This window comes from Passer montanus, unplaced genomic scaffold (assembly GCF_014805655.1).
Source record: "Passer montanus isolate IOZ18808 unplaced genomic scaffold, ASM1480565v1 scaffold7, whole genome shotgun sequence".
Lineage (NCBI taxonomy): Eukaryota > Metazoa > Chordata > Aves > Passeriformes > Passeridae > Passer > Passer montanus.
Genome location: NW_024372147.1, coordinates 1,290,065 through 1,309,929, shown reverse-complemented (window position 1 = coordinate 1,309,929; position 19,865 = coordinate 1,290,065). Strand labels below are relative to the sequence as shown.

The 19,865-nt window shown below is 35.7% G+C and overlaps 1 protein-coding gene across 1 annotated transcript in view; it reads right to left on the bottom strand.

Moving 5' to 3' along the window:
• Positions 1-19,865, bottom strand: part of CDC14B (cell division cycle 14B) — a 42,831-nt gene continuing 22,966 nt past the window's right edge. Inside the window, exons 7-15 of the mRNA XM_039729998.1 lie at positions 19,729-19,795; positions 18,274-18,336; positions 17,306-17,393; positions 16,750-16,980; positions 14,827-14,965; positions 14,536-14,689; positions 13,687-13,787; positions 5,307-5,423; positions 1-2,040 (exon numbers count right to left, since the gene is read on the bottom strand). Coding sequence (XP_039585932.1) covers positions 2,004-2,040; positions 5,307-5,423; positions 13,687-13,787; positions 14,536-14,689; positions 14,827-14,965; positions 16,750-16,980; positions 17,306-17,393; positions 18,274-18,336; positions 19,729-19,795 — 997 coding nt within the window. The 3' untranslated portion in view covers positions 1-2,003. The remainder of the gene's footprint in view (positions 2,041-5,306; positions 5,424-13,686; positions 13,788-14,535; positions 14,690-14,826; positions 14,966-16,749; positions 16,981-17,305; positions 17,394-18,273; positions 18,337-19,728; positions 19,796-19,865) is intronic.

The window sequence follows — 19,865 nt, the reverse complement described above, 5'->3', positions numbered from 1 at the left end:
TTCACTATTTGCATCCCTTTTGCCTTCCAAGATGAGAATTTTGTTAAAAAATAAGCATAGGCTCATAATTGCACAACAGACCTACTATTGTGGTTACCTGTACATAAGCTTTTTGTACAAAATGGCTTACTAAAAAAAACACCCAACCAAAAAAACCAACCCAAACCACACAACCTCCACTAAAAAACGCCTAACCAAACAAACCAAACCCAAAATGCCCTAAACTGAAACAACCCCCAAAAAAACAAATAACCTGTGCCAAAGCAAACAAAGCAACCCCATCCAAAGCCCAAGAAATGTTAATTGCATTATCAGGATGAGATCAGTCCCTCTCTTTTAGATGCTTTTTATCTAGACGAAAAGGAGGGGAAAAGGGAAGTTTAAGAAGAAAACAAAATATTTTCAGACTGAGCCTTCAGTTGTCCTTTATTTTGCATTAAAATTTTTCTTTTTAATTTGTATTCATGTTTGCAGATTTTGACTGTCTAAGCACATGGATGTTATCTGTAAGCTTGCTTACACTTCACATCCTGTTTCCAATTCATGATTCTTTTGCTAGAAAATATTTTAAAACCACTGTGTGATATTCATACTGGCATTCAAAAATCACCAACCTCACAGCAGGCTTAGTTGCCATTCAAAAGGATGTAGATTGAAACTGGTCACTAAACATTTACATTCATTGAAATTTCCCCCTCTCACAGAGGTAATCTGCATCTTTAAAAACTTCAGTTACTCCATTACTAACATTGCAGATTTCTTAATTTCTTCCACTTTGTACTGTCAGAGTCATTAAATCAACATTTAACTGATTTATGTTTAAGGCTATATGGTAACAGCTCTCATCTGAGGGTTATGCAGCTATAACCATCAGCTAGCTGGTGGACGAGAGTACATCAAGTTTTGAAATGTCATAATGTGAAAAATAGTAGGAGAAAAACCACAGTACTTTTTCAGTCTCAAGCACACTGCTTTTTGCCAGAGGTGAATTGTAGTTCTAAAGTGTTAGGTGTCAAAATTTTTACCTGCCCCTGAATTCCACTACCTCAGTTGTATGGCACCCTTATTTTCCCTTTTTTTTGTGTGCTACACTCATTAAGTGTCGCAAAGCACTGTCCATGTGTTATCAAGCGTACCAATGAAATCTAGGGGGGATTCTTACCTTCTTACCTCTCATATATGGTAATTTAAAGTTTCACATAAAAGGTCTTGATAGGAAAAGAAACAATAATGTTTCAGTAATGAAACATTCAGTAATGACATTTCAATATGACAGCACTGCTTTAAATGGTAGTGTTTTTCCTCCCCTTTAAAATCATATCAGATTTAAAGCAGTTTTAACTAGCTTAAAGAGCAGTTGGTTGTGAACAACTAAAAAGCTGTCACTACTAAAAACAAGTTAATCACTTACAGTTAGTTTTTCCTAAATAAACCACATGACCTTTGACAGTAAAGCACTCTTTGGTGGACAATAGTTACACTGTGTACTCAATACTGCAGCTTCATAAAAAACTTCATACAAAGTAAGAAAGAACAGCCAATCAACACAGGAGATTACCAATACTATTAGAAATAAAAGCTTTTGTGGTTGATTCTCAGACTCAAGTGAAGACTTCAACCCAGTCTGAATGCACAACACAGATTTATATACTTAAAAGCTCCAACCATCTGGTGATCAGCAGCTAAGTGATTGCCATCACAATTCGTACACATGCATCATACATACTAGCAAGCCCTCTTTATAATAGAGAGCTTAAATATTTACACCTGAGTCTGAATGTACGTAGATTATGTTGGTTTTGAGAAAATGTTAGCATGGTAGAAAAAAAGTCTACCAAACATGTTGAGAGTACATTTTATTCTACAAGTAAAAAAGAGATTGTTCTATTTCATTTTTTACTGAAAAATAGAGCCAAAGTGATCTTCCTTGAATTGCATCAAGTCCCCTCTATATCCCCTTCACTCCTGAATATCCTCTTCAACACTGGTGGCTTATTCGAAATTCAGCGCAATACTGTTCTAGTCTTTGTGACGGATTGGCTGTTGAAATAAAACATATTTGAGGGAAAAAGTTAAACATTACTCAGTATGTATTCCAAGCAAGCATTTCTGGCAAGGTAAAATGAGCAAATGGTACTTCAAAGAAAGAAACAAAAAGTCACTGCATTTAGTAACACAGCCATACTGATTGTCAAGAATGCACAGACTGGTCTGATCACAGACAATATGAAGAAAATTCTGTTCCATACAGAAATGCAGAAGGGGATTCAAAGTACCATAATTTAATTAAGCACATTTGTGTAAAGCATTCCTTTTCTTTTTCTCCTTCTGAAGTATTAGACTGCAGGAAAAGTAGGAAGAACAGGACAGAAACATTTATATTTTTTTGAAGCTAGATTTAGATTACATATAGAAAAGTTCTGAAATGCTGCAGGTAGTTTTCAGTTTTCAGTATTTTAATAAGGGTGTAGAAGACTGCTTTGTAATACCTGGCAAAGCAAAGGCATATCAGATTTTTAACTCTTTGTTAGCTTTTGTGATACTCCTCTATACAATTTTCATACCTTTTCCACATATTCCTCATTATAATTTTTTGTAATATCTTTACCTTCATTCCCTTAAGCACCTTTACACATCAAAATGCCTTTAGCACTTAGGATTTCTTTTCTAATCAACTACTTACTACAACTGAATTTTAATTCTGTTCTGTGTGGTGACATGGAAAAGACCATTTAACTAGTGTCTTATGACTCAGTTGGTTTGGATGTGAAGTATGCACCTTGTTAAAATACAGACATGAACTTCTCAGTAACTGTCTAACTTACAAGGAAGATGTCTTAACTGGAGAAATAAGGGCACCCACAAAGAAATACCAGGTTATGGGATAGAAATGTGACTTCCTGCAGGTCAAAAACCAGTGTTATTTCAATCACAAGATGTGTCTTATGTCCATCAGTACTTTCTTTCATAGAAGGCAGCTGACATCTAAAGATGTTCCACAAAGGAAAAGCAGTGAGTGTTATAGTTAGGACTGAAATTCCCTATGTTCTCTTTAAAAAGCCAGATTAGTGCTTTAGATGTAAATAGCTGTTTTTGCTATTTTGGAGACAATCCATGGTAGTGTCTCCGACAGTCTGAAGGATGAAATGACAAATAAATTCCCTAGCTATGCAGATTATACTGCATTAGGATGGGTCACAAGTGTGATTCACAAAAATAATTGACTAAAGTGACATAAAGCAGTAAATGAGATCGATGTAAAAATGGTGCAAGATGTTTCCAGTGGAATGTATCAGAAAGAAAATGAACGAATAAGGATATACAGTAATGCCAATGAAGTTCAGTGAAACAAACAAAGTCTTGACAAAGACAGATGCTGGTTAGGGCAGAATGTCAATATTGTAGAAATAATTATTCTCTACCTGCAATCCACTTGGTCTGGATAAAGTTCAATGAATCTGAGTACTGTGAGGTAATGCAAACTGCTCATACTTCAAGAAATTAAACTTAAATTAAAAGAAAAGGCATACTTAAAAAAAGACTGATACTTTTTCAAATGTTACAGGAAAATAAAATGACACCTACAAGACTAACAACAAGTTACTGCATTCTAAATCCATTAAATGATATGGTCATACCACAACACCCTTGAGAAGTACTAGCACCCAATTGGCCCTCTCAGATTGTAAAACAATTAAAATGTCCATAACTGTGACAGAATAAAGACAAATTTGATTATTGGATGGAAATATGAAAGTAACTGAACTTCTTACACCTCCAAAGTTAGAAGAAAAGAAACAGTATATGGTGAGGTATTTGGGGTAGTTTTAGAAAGTCCATTAAAATATGAAGGAAGTAATTTATGAAGTTTGAGATTGACTTGGTCCATGGCCTTCAGAGTCATACATCTAGCAATGCACCTAAAGGATTTCTTAAGAAATTAATGAAATGTTCTGTGAACTCTATTTTAGGGATGCTATTTTCTCCTAAGGATAGGTATTCACATCTCACACAATACAAAGGTCAGCTTGGAGAAGTCCTTTCCAGGAACTGAAAATCTCTCTTCAGATTACACACATGCATGAATGTAGATACAAAATGTTGCAAGCAGGTTGGGTTAAAACTGGGAGAGACATGCAGAATAAAAACAGCAGGCAGAATCCCATCAATTCTGTTTGGACCAAAACTGACATGGTAAAAATTAGACAAAATGGAGAAAAAGCCCAACCAACCAAAAGAAAACCTGGAAAACTACCACTGATTTTTAGTAAAATACCTGTTTAGTGAAAAAAGTCTTATTTTTTAATATGTTGTTCAATAAATCAAAACAAAGTCACAACTAAAATGTCTCTGAATAGAATTTACTGCACTCTACTGACTAACAGAGCAAATTTTTCATAACTTCATTACCTTCAAGGTAAGAGGATGAAGAAAGAGAAAGAATAACTCTGTGAGGAAAAAGCTGCAAACCAACTTTTCAGAGATATTTATAAATCCAGCCACATAACATAGAAAGTGGTTATGTGCCATCTTTTACTCTTTCCAGTCAAAATCTCTTCAGCACCTGACAGACCTGTTTTTCACTAAGAGTTTAAGACAAATTCCAGTAAATTGTAAGCAATGGAGATTGTTTGGATATTGTTTTAAACTATGCTTTCAGGCTCATCTTTTAAAATGACCTGGAGAGTTGCCACTGAGGAGTGTGATCACAAGCATACACAAAAATAAATAGCAGTAGTCTAGCCATATGCTTCTGGGCCAAAAGCCACTTTCAGTCTACCACAAATCTGTTAGAATTTAGAATTTCATTAAGCTTTACCAAACAGGTTTAATTCAGATTATCAGCCATGCTCTCAGTAAAAAAAATAAATCTCATACCAGTATACACATGCGTTTTATACACTTCACCTTTCCACAACCACTGCATTTCAGTTGTCTATTGAATTCTTCCTAGTTTTGACTTCATGCACTGACTAGTATATGACTTATTGCTGTGAGGAATTTTTCCATCTCTTCCTCCAGGCAAAGGGGTATTCATGTTACCAAAATCCCTTGTCTTCAGTAATTATCACTCATATTGAGAATTACTATTTAAAATTCTCCAGCTTGGAAGACTGAGCAACATAAATAAATTACTTAAGATGTAAGGTTCCAGATGTTCTCAATACATGACACCATTTAATTGTTTCTCACTTTCCATTGCTAGGAGAAGGAGCTGAACTATGGCAAAGCTCCTGCCAGCAGTGGATACAACAGCTCAAAGTATTTGCCTAGAAAACAGTTACAGTAAAGAGGGTAACTCTCACCTTTTTAAACTGTTTTTTCTTGCAGCAGACCTGGTAGTTCTTTTAGTAATGTCTGTACTGTCAGAAATGCTAGGTTCAGAGGTTTTATTTTTCTGAACACTGGACTGCAGAGTTACTCTGTAAAGAGTAGGAAAAAAGAAAGATTATATAATTGGAAAGTTCCTAAAAACACTGAAAAGAGGGTGTTACAGTTACAATAGAGCTAACGAGTATCAGCTTTATATCTATTTTCTATTCCATCTGTGTAAGGTTCCAGCTGTGAAAGTATGCACCGTTTTAGAGATTCTGACCTCAGAGTAACTTAGCTGTTACTCTTTATTCTCCTGCTATTATTAGACTCTGGTTTCACTGAGTCCAGTCGTATGAGTGGATTACATGAGACTGGAAATCAAAACCTTCATTAAATAGTGCAAGTTACAGTCTGGTTGGTTAATACCCTGAAGAAATTACTTTCACAGAATCCTATATATGAATACTGAATGCTAACTTTTGGAGCAAAAGAGAACAGGAATATGCGGGCAGAAAATATACACTTTTATATTCATGTAACATACTCACCAAAGACAGAAATGGAAAAAACCTCCAATGTTTTCATTGTTTTATATGGGTTTCAGAATTAGAACATGTATTTGGGATAACAATTTCATCTAAAATACGTTCTTCATACACTAAAACTGATCAGCAACATTATTTTTACTATACACTTCTTGATTAGCAGACAAATGTCTACATAACCACAAATTTCAATATTTTAAACTCCTACTACTTGAAAAAATCTCTCTTAATAGGTCAGCCTTGCAAAATACTACTTGATTTGCAAATGTTCAAACAAAACAGCCAGCTGCTTAGGTAAGATACAAGGTTTCAATGACAAGTACTACCAAAATGCAATCCAAATTCTCCTGTAAATACAGGACATTCAAAGTTGAAAGAAGTGCTTTTACAGGAGGCAGAAAAAACCACCCCCAGATATCTTCAACCTCATACTTCTTTAGACAGAACAATTTCTTCTAATGAAAATGTTTTCCTTGCATGCCCAAGGTGAAAATATTTAAAACCTGAAAGCTTATGTTATAGTTTTTACTGTGATTGTAAAACAGTTTTAACAAGTTCTAATATTGAAATTCTTTTTTCAGTGCCACAGTTGTCATACAGAATGAACAAATTCAGTCTACCACACTTTCAACCAAGCACTAAAAATTACAGCAGTGGTGAAATAAGACCTGCATTATACCATTCATCTGTGCTGATAGAAACTTCTAGGAATGAACAGAAAAGCATGAGGTTATGCTGAACCTTTTAACATTCAATCACTGAAATATAAACATGAACAAATCGTGGCACATACTGGTTTACTAGTGCTCACGCAACCAGAAATATGGAAAAATCATGTTTTCTCCTTAAATACATCCACATTTGGTGTCTCTCTGCATAAAATGCATGCAATATACATATAAAAGAAAGCAAAAGTTATTGGAATGCAATTTTTGTAATATTTGTCTCATAAACATCCATTTTTTCTAGATACCAGAAATTCAGAAAACTGGTCAATGTACCTGGCTTATACCCATATACGTATCTAACATGAACTGAAATATGAGCCAGCAGTGTACCCTTGTCACCAAGAAGGCCACTAGTATTCTGGGGACCATCAGGAAGAGCACTGTCAGCAGGTCAGAAGGGGTGATCCTGCCCCTTTACTCAGCCCTGGTGAGGCACATCTGGAGTGCTGTGTCCAGTTCTGGGCTCCTCAGCACAAGAGAGGCATGGAAGTCCTGGAGAGAGTCCAGTGGAAGGATATGATGATGGAGGGACTGGACGTCTCTCTTATGAGGAAAGGCTGAGGGAGCTGGGTCTGCTCAGTCTCCAGAAGAGACAACAGAGGGGACTTCATCAATGTCTGTCAGTATCTGAAGGCAGGGTGTCAAGAGCCAGGCTCTGCTTGGTGGTGCTGAGCAATAGAAGGCATTGGGCACAAACTGATACGCAGGAAGTTCCACCTGAATGTGAAGAACTTCTGAACTTCTGAATCTAACACACAAACTTCTTTACTGTGCAGGTGACTGAGCACTAGAACAGATTGGCCAGAGAGGTTGTCAAGTCTCCCTCACTGGAGATTCAAGAACCATTGGATGCAATCCTGTGCCATGTGCTCTGGGATGACTCTGCATGAGCAGGGAGGTTGGACAAAATGACCCACCGTGGTCTATTTCAACATTTATCCATTTTGTGATTCTGTGAAGCATTATGAATTCTCAAGACAGCATTTTGCACAAACATTTAAATACTCATCTTTTCAACATATCATAAGGTAGCCCTTACTTCCCAGAAAATTTCATCTTATCTGTTCAAAACAAAGAAAATAAAAGAAGCTCTAAATGGTAATGTGACTTATAATAAAAATAGTCACTAGGAAACCGTAACGACCACAAAAACATCCTTGTAAGTTTGCTGCATTTGCCAAAGGAAGATAACAAGATGCCTTTTGGGATCAGCTCAGAGCCAGCTGTGAGCAGGGTAGATCTTTAACACCATCTGTTCTTCAGCTGTTATGTCATTTTTAAATCTCAGATATATACAACTTCACTGGGCTACTCTATAGTAAAGGTAATTGAAATCGTTGTGAACAAAACATTTGCTAAATTATCACACAGACATATTTAAATCAGACTAGAATTCTAGACATCCAAGGCTTATAGCAACTCAAGGAAAAGAGACAAGGTTCTATTTACACAACTGTCTGACAGGTTGTTGCAATTAAACACTGTCTTTGAGCCTCACAGCTCTCAGCTGAGGAGCAGCAACAGTGCTATCACAGCTTTCATTACAATGCTACTGCATATATGTTAAAGGTGAGAGAAGAAACTAATGTATGGAATTTTGCTTTAGCACAATTAGACTAACAGCCTCACTTGATAGGAGGTTCAATAGATAGGTTTTATAATGGATGTGAGATTATAGTAGAGGAAATCTTGCCAAAATGTCAACATGAAAAAAATATCCCAAAAAAAACTACATTACAGAAGGACACCTACCTTGCTGCTTTAGAGCTGTTCACATAAAATAGCATGTCACACAACTTCCAGAAACACCAGCCAACCCATCTGATGCACACAAAGGTTTTCTAACTCAATGGGATATGATAAAAAATGAAAAAAACCAACCAACCACCACCACCACCAAACCTCCACAAAAAATAAAAACCAAACCAAAACAAAAAACCCCTGAATTAAAAAAAAAAAAAAAACAAAACACCAAAAAACAACAAAACCCTGCAGGTTATAGGATGTTGTAATAGTCACACTATTAAGCATACATTTACATTTTAAGAATTTTTCATCTCAAATTCATCTGCCATGGAAACATCCCTTGGTAGTTCTGATCCTAAATACACACCACAAATAGCAGAGTAGTTTATACACTGCTTTCTTATTCAAGCTAATACCTTGGTCTTTAAACAAATAAAGACCTGTTTAAATGGAAAAGTGCTCGGTAAGGACCAGCAACTTTTAAAGTTAACTCACAACTTTTATTCCACATTTAACTCAGTGCAAGGCTGGAACATAGACACACCACCAGGACACAAAAACCCAAACTCCACAACCCTAGACAAAATCCACAAAACTTGAACTGCAAGCACTGTAATACACATTGGACAGCAATCCATCCGCAATAAGGTTTTTTGAAATATGTGATTGCAGTATCCTAAACAGGGATGAAGAAAAAAGAGGTTACTCAGGTACATGTCTTCTCTGTCTGCAAAAAGCATTTTAGTCTTGCCAGCCAATCTGGGCAAGCTGTCTTACAAGGTCTGTCAAATGCAATACTGCTTTCTCCTTCATCACCTCATGTTTTTTAAGAAAATAGACCTGAGGTCTCTATTAGTCTTCCAAGTCATTGACAGGTAACAAGTAATCGATAACTTCAGCATACAGGGCTCCAGCCAACACAACTGCCAGGCCAGCCCTTATTGATCCATGATCCTTACTGATAATTTGATCTCTTAAAACATGGGATATTAGCTGCAGAAAGAAGAGAAAATTAGGCAAGCTTTTAAGAAAAGCCAAAGTATTTTCCCTCCCTATACTTAAACCAATATTGTATCATAGTTAGTCTTGAAAATCAAGCAGCAGCACCAGTAACTGGAAATTCACAGCAAATGGGAATAACTAAATTGCTTGCATCACATCTACCAACATCAAACGTCTTTTTTCATCCAGCAAGGAAAAAATGTTTCTATTTTTTTAGACAGAACACAAGACACAGTAAGAGAAAGAAAGGACAATAGTTGACTGAAATTGATCTTATAGCACAGTACAGCAAAACAAAGCACAGATTGTTTCACCTCTTTCACCTGTGTTTTAAGTTTAGCTTTTTAGTATGTGTTCAGAAGTTTGAGGTCTGACTTCCAGAGACCACTGAGAAAAGAAAAAGTTCTCCATTGACTGTAAAACTTTAAAAACACGCCTCTTATGTTATTTGTAATAATGCCTCTCAAGTAAATTATTTAACAAGGTTAAGGAAAAAATTAAGCTGAAGTGATCTTTATTTCTTTATAATTTCTTTCTCAAAAAGAACAGATTAAGATGACTTCAGTGAAGGCCAACCGAATAATTAACCTGTCCAAAGTCTCACAGTACTCATTCTATAGTCATCCAATCACTCAGGTCAGCAGAAAGTTTCATGCTTTTTAAAATGTGCAGACAAAAAGCTGCAAGGCCAAAATTACAGATGACAGAAAATCTCAACCTTAATGCCTTTCAGGAGAGACAGCCTTATTCTTAATTAGTAAAAGACTTTCTGACCATTTTTTTTTAATCTGAGAGCACCAAGATTTCAAGTATTCACCCAAAGAAATCATTCCACTTTGAGGGTGGTGATGACAGAGGAGCTCCAGAAAGGCTCAGAAACAAGCAAAAAGTTCATTTGCACTTCCTCACAGTTCTGTGTGCTGTTGAAATATTAGTTGACCAAAATATGTAAGCTGTCATTTGATGAAAACATTGCACCTTTTAAGTAGAAGCAAGGCACAGAAATCACTGCAGCTACTCTGATCAAAGTGGAGTGAAGAAAGAGTGAAAACTGTACTCAAGAAACTGATATGCTATTAGTGTTTTCTCAGCTGCTGAATCCAAGTAACAGAATAAAGGAATGTAAGTAGTCTCCTAAAGCTCTAGAAAACGTAATTGTGAACAAGAGATGATGAAACCAGACTGGCTGGGTAAAGAATTGAGCCTGGACCTAACACTACAACCTACCCCATCTTCTTTTGTGTCAAAAAGGTAAAAGAAGTAATGTGTTATGACGTGGCATATATTTATTCTCTTTGTAGAAACAAAGACCTACTGATATTTCTAACAAATTCTAATTCTTGGCATTTCATGGGAATAAAATCACGTGTTGGGAAAACAGCCTACTTTGCAAGTTCATGAACTTTGAAGTAAAACTGAAGCTAACATCTGGATCTGCAATGTGCAAAGGATAGGATCATATTTTAAAGCAGTACTTTTTTATTTCTTATAGATAATTTTGCTTATGTAGTTTTGCTTAACTGCAGAGAAGAAACACTTCAAAACTAAAAACTACTCTAATTATAAGAGCTCTTTGCCTTTGTATATTGTAAGCCAGCCATAAAAATCACTCAATTATTCCAAATAATATACACAAGAATATAACAAAGCCAGAGCAGTGAAATTCACTCTTGCAACAAAGCCAGTAAGAAACATGACATGAAAACATGCATTTAAGACATACTAGACAGAAAGTGTGAGCTATTGTAGAGAAATGGAATGGGACACTTACACAGTGGCTCTCTCTCAGGGAGTCCTGATGGTTACTACGTTCTTAAACCATCTAGACAGAATAGCAGGCTGGGCAGAAGGGAGCCACATACAATCCACCAGATGACAATGCTACACAGTGTAGACACCAGCATAGCTAGGAGCCATCTAAAAAGGGATTGGAGGGGGAGGTAGAGATGAAAAAAAATTCAAAAGCAAAAGCTATTGGTGCATTTTAGCTTGTTTCAAGTTCTTCAAAAGGATAGTGCTCTATAAACTTTGCCAAGCATTTCTTACTTTCTATGACTAACAATCCATCCAGCCATAAATTGCCAATATAGTACCCATGTGCTGCTGGAATCAAAGCAAATCTTCTGAAACCCTCACCAAAGCCACCTATTTCAGTCTGTATCACTCTTGGAAAGAAGTGTGTGCAGGAGCAATACATCTCTGACCACTTGCTGCCATCTCGTATGCAGTTGCATCAGCCTGTATTCACACATCCTACTTCACAATCATACATTCTGATATTAAAATATTACATCACAGACAGGTAAGTTTGCAGAAACAAACAACTTATATAAACAACCAGATGATGGCGTGTATTACCTTTCTGTGTAAGAAGCAAAAGACAATTCATAATCCTTTGCCACAGGTGCAGAATATCGCTTATTAGAACACACATAAAATATCCAGTCATCAACACATAAAGAATTTATACAACCAACTTCAATAAACACTCTATACAAGTCCCTTGTGACTTAAAAGTAAATAGTGCCTCTAGTTTTCAAAGACTAACTACCCAAGCTTCTGGTACTCTTACTTTGCACCCCCACCCCCCCTTCTTTTTTCCTCTGAAATAAAACTACTTGGAAGATTTAGAACCTTCTGTTAGTTTTCTTAGATAAAAGTAATAAATTTCACTGCAAGAATAATTATTTTAACAGACTAAACTAAAAAGGAAAGAGACAGTCACCTCTTGTAGTGGAAAAAACTTCTGACTCATGTAAGGCACTAAATATTCCTTGCAATAAAACAACAGTAACACAAAGAAATTAATGAGTTTACACATTCATTTTTCACTGAATTATTTCAGTACAAGTTGCAAACCATAAAAATAACTCAGGGGAACAGAAAGAGGCATACTGAAGCTCCTTGAGCAACAATGCACAATGTAAAAATGAGCTGTAAGTTCCAGGTCAATTATTTTAATTCTACACAAGTACAAGCTAATTAAAACAGACATTGCAGAATGTTTCATGAGCCAAAAAATATTTTAATAGTAGATAGGTCTTGAATTAAGAAGGTATTAGGACAATGGCTCTGAATATGTTATCACACAGTCTACATTCATCATATGGAACATACAGTAAGTGTGTGGCAATTAAGTACTTGACAACTAAGGCACTTCTGCACCTTGGAAACGAATCTGCGAGGTAGTTGTTTTTTACTGTGCTATTTGAGGTAACTGAGGTGATGCATTTTGATAGTTTTTAAGTCATCTGGGCACAGTCTTTGTTCTGAGTATGTTGTTTCTTATATGGCTGTCTGTGTAAATCATAAGTATGGACAAGAAGACAGTAATTTAAAACAAAAGCAGAAATCAGACATAGCAATATGTGAAGGTTTCCAGAGATATATTTCTTTACCTTCAGCACATTTTTATCACATACTTCTCACTGTTTCTAAAAGTCTGATGGCAGTGGTGATCTTGAAAAAGAAGAAAATAAAAATGCCAGCAAGGCAGCAGAATCATGTCCTGCAGAAGGACAACACTACAAAAGTCATGTTAACTGTGGCCTGTGACTTTGGTCACATGTGATTGCAAAAGTCTGACAGCCAGGGGTCACCATTGCTTTTCAAGCAATCAAAGGAGATCCTGCAAAGTTTTCCAAGTGTTGCATTCTCTTGCAGTTTATTTAAGGGCAAGCAGATAGATTTTGTACCTCCAGTTGCTACAATAGATGCAAATTTTCTTTTACAGGTGGTGTTTCAGGACTTGCCTAAAATAAAGAGACTACCAGCTTCACTGACAGAAATGCAGTTCTTTGAATTTTTTTATTGAAACAGTGGCTACTCTGCCTTCCAGATCCACCAGACATTATCACAAAGCCCAGACAATTTAGGGAAAGTTCTCTTCCTTGGAAGAGAAAATGAAAGGAAGTTAAAAGTTATCCTTCTTTCATCTCTGACTTTATCAATGTTACTTCAAACACCAGCACATATCTTATTTGAGCCAATCAAACAAAACCATACAGAATCATATTCTTTCATTTTTATACTACCACAGAACAGACAAGAGAATGTTTGTGATTAAACTAAAAAGTAGAGCATTCAGGAGTGCTGTATGTGCTGGTAATGTACAGAATACCAGCATCAAAAACTATACAGAAAACTAGAAATTCAGTCTTGCAGTTCTTTTACCAAATTGTCCTGCCTCCTCTGCACTCACCAAGCCTTCAGAGAAATGGTGAATCTCATGTTTGTTTTAAGGCAGTAAAAGCAGCATTGATAATAAACACTTGTGGGCAACAGGAAGTATGCATGAAAAAGAGGATAAAAGTGTTTCTGGCGTTTTATATACTTAGAAACTGACTTACGCTAGTGGAGATGGAGTTGGAGCTTTTGCTTGCCTTTTGCTTTTCAGAGCACGAAGCTTATCCCCTTGTGTTAAACAGTTTGTTTCATCATCATCACTGTACTGGATAAGTGGAGGGGGGAAAGGGATAAATCAAGATTAAATATAGACACTTAAATATATAAAAATTAACTTTATCTTAAAACTTAGAATTATCTCAACAGGATAAAGTCAAAGGAAATTCACTTGCATAAATATAGTTCTGTTCCTTCCAGTTTCCTGTTTGCTGCTTTAGAAGCTGTAAGCCATTAAGTGGTGTCATGACTTACATGCATCAGAATATTGTCTCCTTTTAAAGCATTGGAAGCAATATATTATAAAATCTCTGCTTAGGTACAGTATGATCTTCACTAAATGCAGCATTTCCCTCCTTCACTTGCCTTTTTAAAACAGTAGTACTGTCTTTTTCAAAAAGCACCATGAAAAGGTATTACAGAATTTGCAATTAGAAACTAAAATAAGTAAAAAAACCCACCCTTTCATCCCCTCCTTTTAAATACACACAGTGAAGCAACAGACAATCCAAAATTAAATCAGTGTTTTTGATTGCAGAATGTACTTTTTTCTATTGTTGACCTAATTACAAAAGACTACAGCGTGATGATGCTCCTACATCACTTGTGTTCTAAACTCCATTTTTCATAATTGGCATCCCTAGTTTTCCCCCCCGCCCAATATCCTTTTATACAAAAAGGGTGAACAGAAAAAAAAATTGATTAACAAAGTTTTAGTGCACCCACAGGTTTTTTCAAAACCTGAGAGATTCTCAACAGTTCCAACTTTTACAAGAGCACAATATTTGCATGGTTACCAGTTCAATGTCCTTTTGGATGGTTCTCCTGTTTCTTGTGTTATTAATTGAAATATCATCTACTCCTGACAGAATTCTTGTTACAGCAATTTTATGGTTTCGTTTCAACTTTGCACGGAAAATATCCCCTTCTGTCCAAAGTTCTGCCTGTTTGCTATCATAACATGGAAAAAAAGGCCCAAAACATAACAAATTAACACTGAAGATTGTTAAGTGTACAATAGAAGAAGAAGAAGAAGAAAAAGACATCTAGATTCATTTTTGGCAATAATTTACACTCAATCTACTTACTCCATCAGGAAATGCTGTTGTGGTCCAATCACAGAACCAGGTCTATTTATTCTGATCCAGGCAATAGATTCAGCAGCTGTCATCCGATAATGCTTCATGATGTAACAAGCAATAAGTGTGCCTGTTCGTCCAAGACCAGCTGTGTAATATAAAAAATGTCTTCTTTTATATATCCATTTCCATCTGGAATCTGTTGTAACTATAGACACTGTTACTTGGACAAGTAGATACCTGCCTGATCAAAACAAATCTCTACTTATCAAATGTGGTAAGGGAAACTTACTCTTTGATCTTTTTCATCATATACAAGGTTACTAACACACTGTCCATATTTTTTTGAGTGAGGTAACCTTCCAAAGCCAGCAACTTTACAAATATCTGTAAGTTTAGCTACATTTATTTACCTACCTATGAATATGTATGAAGGTATAAGAATGTTTTTAAGCATGGGATAAAACAGTTGGCCTTTTTATTCTTTTCAGAATTCTCCTAACACCTTCTTGCAAACTAATCATACATTGCACTGAATTCAGATGTTCTCCCAGCCCCCCTCTAATTAATTTCTTTAACAAAGACAAATTTTTCAATAAGCAAGTCTGGGCACTAGCTAGCACAGGCAAGAAGTACTCCAGAGTCAGAAACCTTGTTTAAAATGGCCCTCAAAACAGTTCTATCTGCCTAGGGAAACATGAGAAGCTAGAGAGGACCACTCCAGCTAAGTGGCATCTCTCCTCAATCACTTGCTGCACATGCAAATCACACACCACTTCTCTCATTTAACAACTGACTGATTGTTGTTAAATGATCAACTGATCAACACCACTGCAAAATCTTCTGTATAACACAACAGCCAAGACTACCACACAGCAGTTACCATGACTTGCTTTAGAAACTTGCTTTAGCTTTCCATGACTCTCATGACAACTTTAGGAACAGGCTACAGCATTCAACACCTCCTCAAGAGTAATTGCAGGCAAGACACCATTAGTCTGATGTCTACCAAAGAACGCCTTAATTTGAATGAAAACAAAGCACTTGTATCACTGATACTCAATATTCTGGCATAAATTCAGGCATGTCACTTAATTGGTTATCACCTCAGTGAAGAATGAGAGTATGGACTTGTTTTCCCAGAGTCATGATGCTGGTTTCAACAATTTTTTCACTTTCCTATAATTCTGTTAAATGCAGCAAACGGATGGCAGATACAGGAACAAAACTGCAGTCTTTGCAGGTCCAAAGCAAACAGCTTAAGAAAAGGCCCTTCTTCAATCACAGCATTATCAGATACACTAGTGATGCAGAGTTGTGGAGAAGAAATTTCTGATAGACTATTAAAGATGGTGTGGGAAGGGAAACATACTGCCTCTAGAACAACAGAAAACTGAATTAACTATACTAGCTGCATTGGCCAGGCTCTTAAAATCTTCGAACTCTAACTCTGGAGGAATGGATATTCAGAGCATGCCCAAACTAGTATAAAGAGTCTCTGAAGGATGAAGATTTTGGTGGCTGTAGAAGAACACATATATTTTGAGGAATCTCCCCAAAATGCTGCTGTTTCCAAAAGTTTACAACTTGGTATATTTAAACATGTATTTTCAGAGAGAACTTGCCAGGACTTCAAATGCCTTGCCCAAAGCATCCTTTGAAAGTACTAACAATTTCTAGCAGAAAGAACCATTAATATTGGAAATCTCACTTTCTCCAGTCTCATTTTGGGAATGGCTTGGAAGATTTTTCTGGTACTTAACAAAATTAGAAGATGAAGTGCTGAACAGAACCATAGAAATAATTTTAATGGAACGGTTGCAGTTTGGCAGAGATATTAATAACTAGATATAGTAGAATTATACTGCAAAATACCTCAGGAGCTGTAATTATAAACATCACTTGTAATAGAAACTGGTTTTTGCATCATACCTTTGCAATGAACAGCTATCACACCTTCAGCATTTTCACAAATATTTAGAAATGTTTTAACTATAGTATCACTAGGTGTGCTTCCATCAGCAAAGAAGAGATCAAAATGCTCAAATCCAGCATCTGTAAATCGTTTGGCATCATACAGTTTTTTGTTGAGGCGTATTATAGTGGTGACCTTATTTTGCTTGAAGTATGGGAAATAAGCCTCTGGAGCATGGTGGGGATAGCCTATTTGAGAGCAGAAGATAAAAAAAAGAGTGAGGCTTAAACTGAAGAAATAAAAAAATACTAAAAAATAAGATATGAAAACACTTCCAAAATAGAGACAAGATAAAGAAACAGACTAATTGAAAATGGAATTTTAATACAATCACCTAGGTCAGATACAATTAAACCAAGCATTAAAATTTTACTGCCAGAGTTCTTATAAAAGGAAAAGAGCCAAGGAAAAAACACACTGTTTGAGGAACAATTTTTAAAGCTTGTTCTTACTGATAACAATCAACTAAGAAAGCAGTGGGCTTGTGTTCCCCACCTCCTTTTTTAAGCATACCATTTTCAATTTTACTTCTTGAATGAGGTCCACTGAAGGCAATGAATTTGTTTGGTATTATCCAGTTAAAATCTCCATTTTCTGCTCTCTGTCAAGAGAAAATGCTTGGTTTATCATTATCCCTGTATTTTCAGGCTTTTCCTTATTGTTTCAAAATACATGCTAGATAGAATTGATGTATAACTTTTGTCAAAGGAAGGTGTGTTAGTTGGCTGCTTTCTTTTTAATCATGAGGATGACAGATGCTCTCAACCTTATGTTTCTCCCCTGTGTCCCTGTCTTTCTAAATCAGAGTTTTAGAACAATGCAACTGATACCCTTCAGATGAAGAGCAACTTTCAAATTTTTTTTTATAGGATCCTAAATTGGTCTTACCAATTGGTCTTACTTCTGTTCACAAATTAAATAATAATTTTTTAAGCTCTAGGAGCATTTAATTTTCTCTTTACAGATATCTGGCAGCTTTGCATTTCCAAGACTGCATATAATCAAGAGTTGCAGTCCTTCATTATGACAATAATTTCCTATGAGCCAAAGTGAATTTTATGCACTTGGAGATTCCCAGCCCTGTTTCCTTCTTTACCTCAAAGAGTGTTATTACATTTTTGCCGTGTGTTCTCAAATACCTACTTTGATTGTTCTCTAGCATTCAGTTGGACTTGGGCTTGTATGCCCTTTAGTTTTTCGTCAAGACTGCTCAAGAATATCCAGGGTTTTACTGGATATTGTAAGGAGACTCCCAATTATTTCCGTTCTGGTTTCTGCTTTTCCCCATATTTGAGCATAATTATGTTTAAATCTGAATTTTAATATTCTCTCTCTGACCATGAACCTTATTTAACTACCATAACTTAAAGAGACAAAACAGAAATGGAACTTAATACTAGAAAGGAATGGCAGAAATTATAAGCAATTGCTTTAGCATTAGTAACAGCAAACAAATCAAAAGATTGATACTGAACACTTACTTCATAATGCTCATATTCATCTACATCAAACGTACTAAAATCCAGGAAACCATACTGCAAAGCCTAAAATTCAGAACACAGCTCTTAACAAAGATGCCTCTTCAATGAGGACAGTTTCTTACTCTTTTTGGTTACATAAAGTCATTTAATACACACTCTCCTTTCTTCACAAAGTTTAAGAATACAGACAAACAGTCTTGCTTCAAACCCAGTTGGTAAATTTCAATATAAGTGAAGTCAGATGAATAAATCAACTTTTTTTGTTTTCACCGAATCACTATAAAAATCCCAGATTACTGAAGCATTATTTTCATTATTGCTAGCTGCACAAAATAAAAAGAAAAATAACTAGCAAAAATATCTATTGAAACTATGAGTAGATTGTAAAGACCACATTCAAGGACTGGAGATATTTTTTGTGCATAAATTTTATTTGCTAGTATCTTCACTGATTTCAAATTGTTTGCAGTCACAAAGTCCTAAGTAGATATTACTGTGAGTCCATGATGTCCCATATTAGCCACAACCATAATACTTAGCACTGTATAAAAAATACAATCATTTGGGTAACTGATAGTTTATCCACTTATTAAAACATGAAGACAAACACAGATAAATCCCATATCTCCAGATATTAAAAATACTACATTGTAATTTTCTCTTTTACTACCTAATCTTTTGTAGCTTTCCTTGTTGTTCACCAGCAAGAACAGCAATGTACCAGTCTTGGCATACAAATAACCAATTTCAAAATACCCAAAAAAGCTGAAAAATCACCAGTCTTCAAGAAGACGACTTAACCAGTAAAAACATCAGTATTTGGTAGAGATACCCACAATACAAAAGACAATAGTACAGTGGAGAGCTGCAGAATTCCATTTCACTACTCATACAGACTAAAAAGAATGTGTTTTGATTTCTCTACCTTTTAATGCTGCATCACTTCACTTCTATGTTGCTAAAAAACCTAGATTTTGTAATTTTATAGTTAAAAAACAGAAGCACCTACCTCCTAACATTTGTTCTATTTTTATTTCTAAAGCAAAATCAGAAATCATTAGCATGTGCTGCAAATGCCAGAAGTGTATAGCAAACCCATTCAAAACCCTTTCAAAGGCTATGTTCAGCCTAACACATAACACCAGGGGGTTTATATAATAAACCTAACACATAGCTCTTAGGATTAGAGGTGAATTATGGTCCTGATAGATTACACAAGTAAAACTCAGAATTCCCTCTATAATATCTTCACTTGTTGATTATGTAAAGTATTAGTAGACTTCTATGAATGCTGTACCTACTTTGTGACAATGCATAATGCATAGTAAACTAGGCAACAATCCATAGATCTGCTACTTCACAGCTCTAACGGGATCCTAGTTTCCTAAGCCTTCTTCTTCTGATGGGCAACATTTAGCTACTTTTTTGAAATGCGAAAAATATTAGTTTACTGACCTTGTTTATTGCATGAAAACAGTCCAGTAATGTCAGATGAAAACTGCAAGTACCAAAGGAAGCATCCCTATAAGATAGATTACCAAAACTTAATTATTGTATTTTAATCTAAGTGCAAGCAATTGAAGATACTTCTC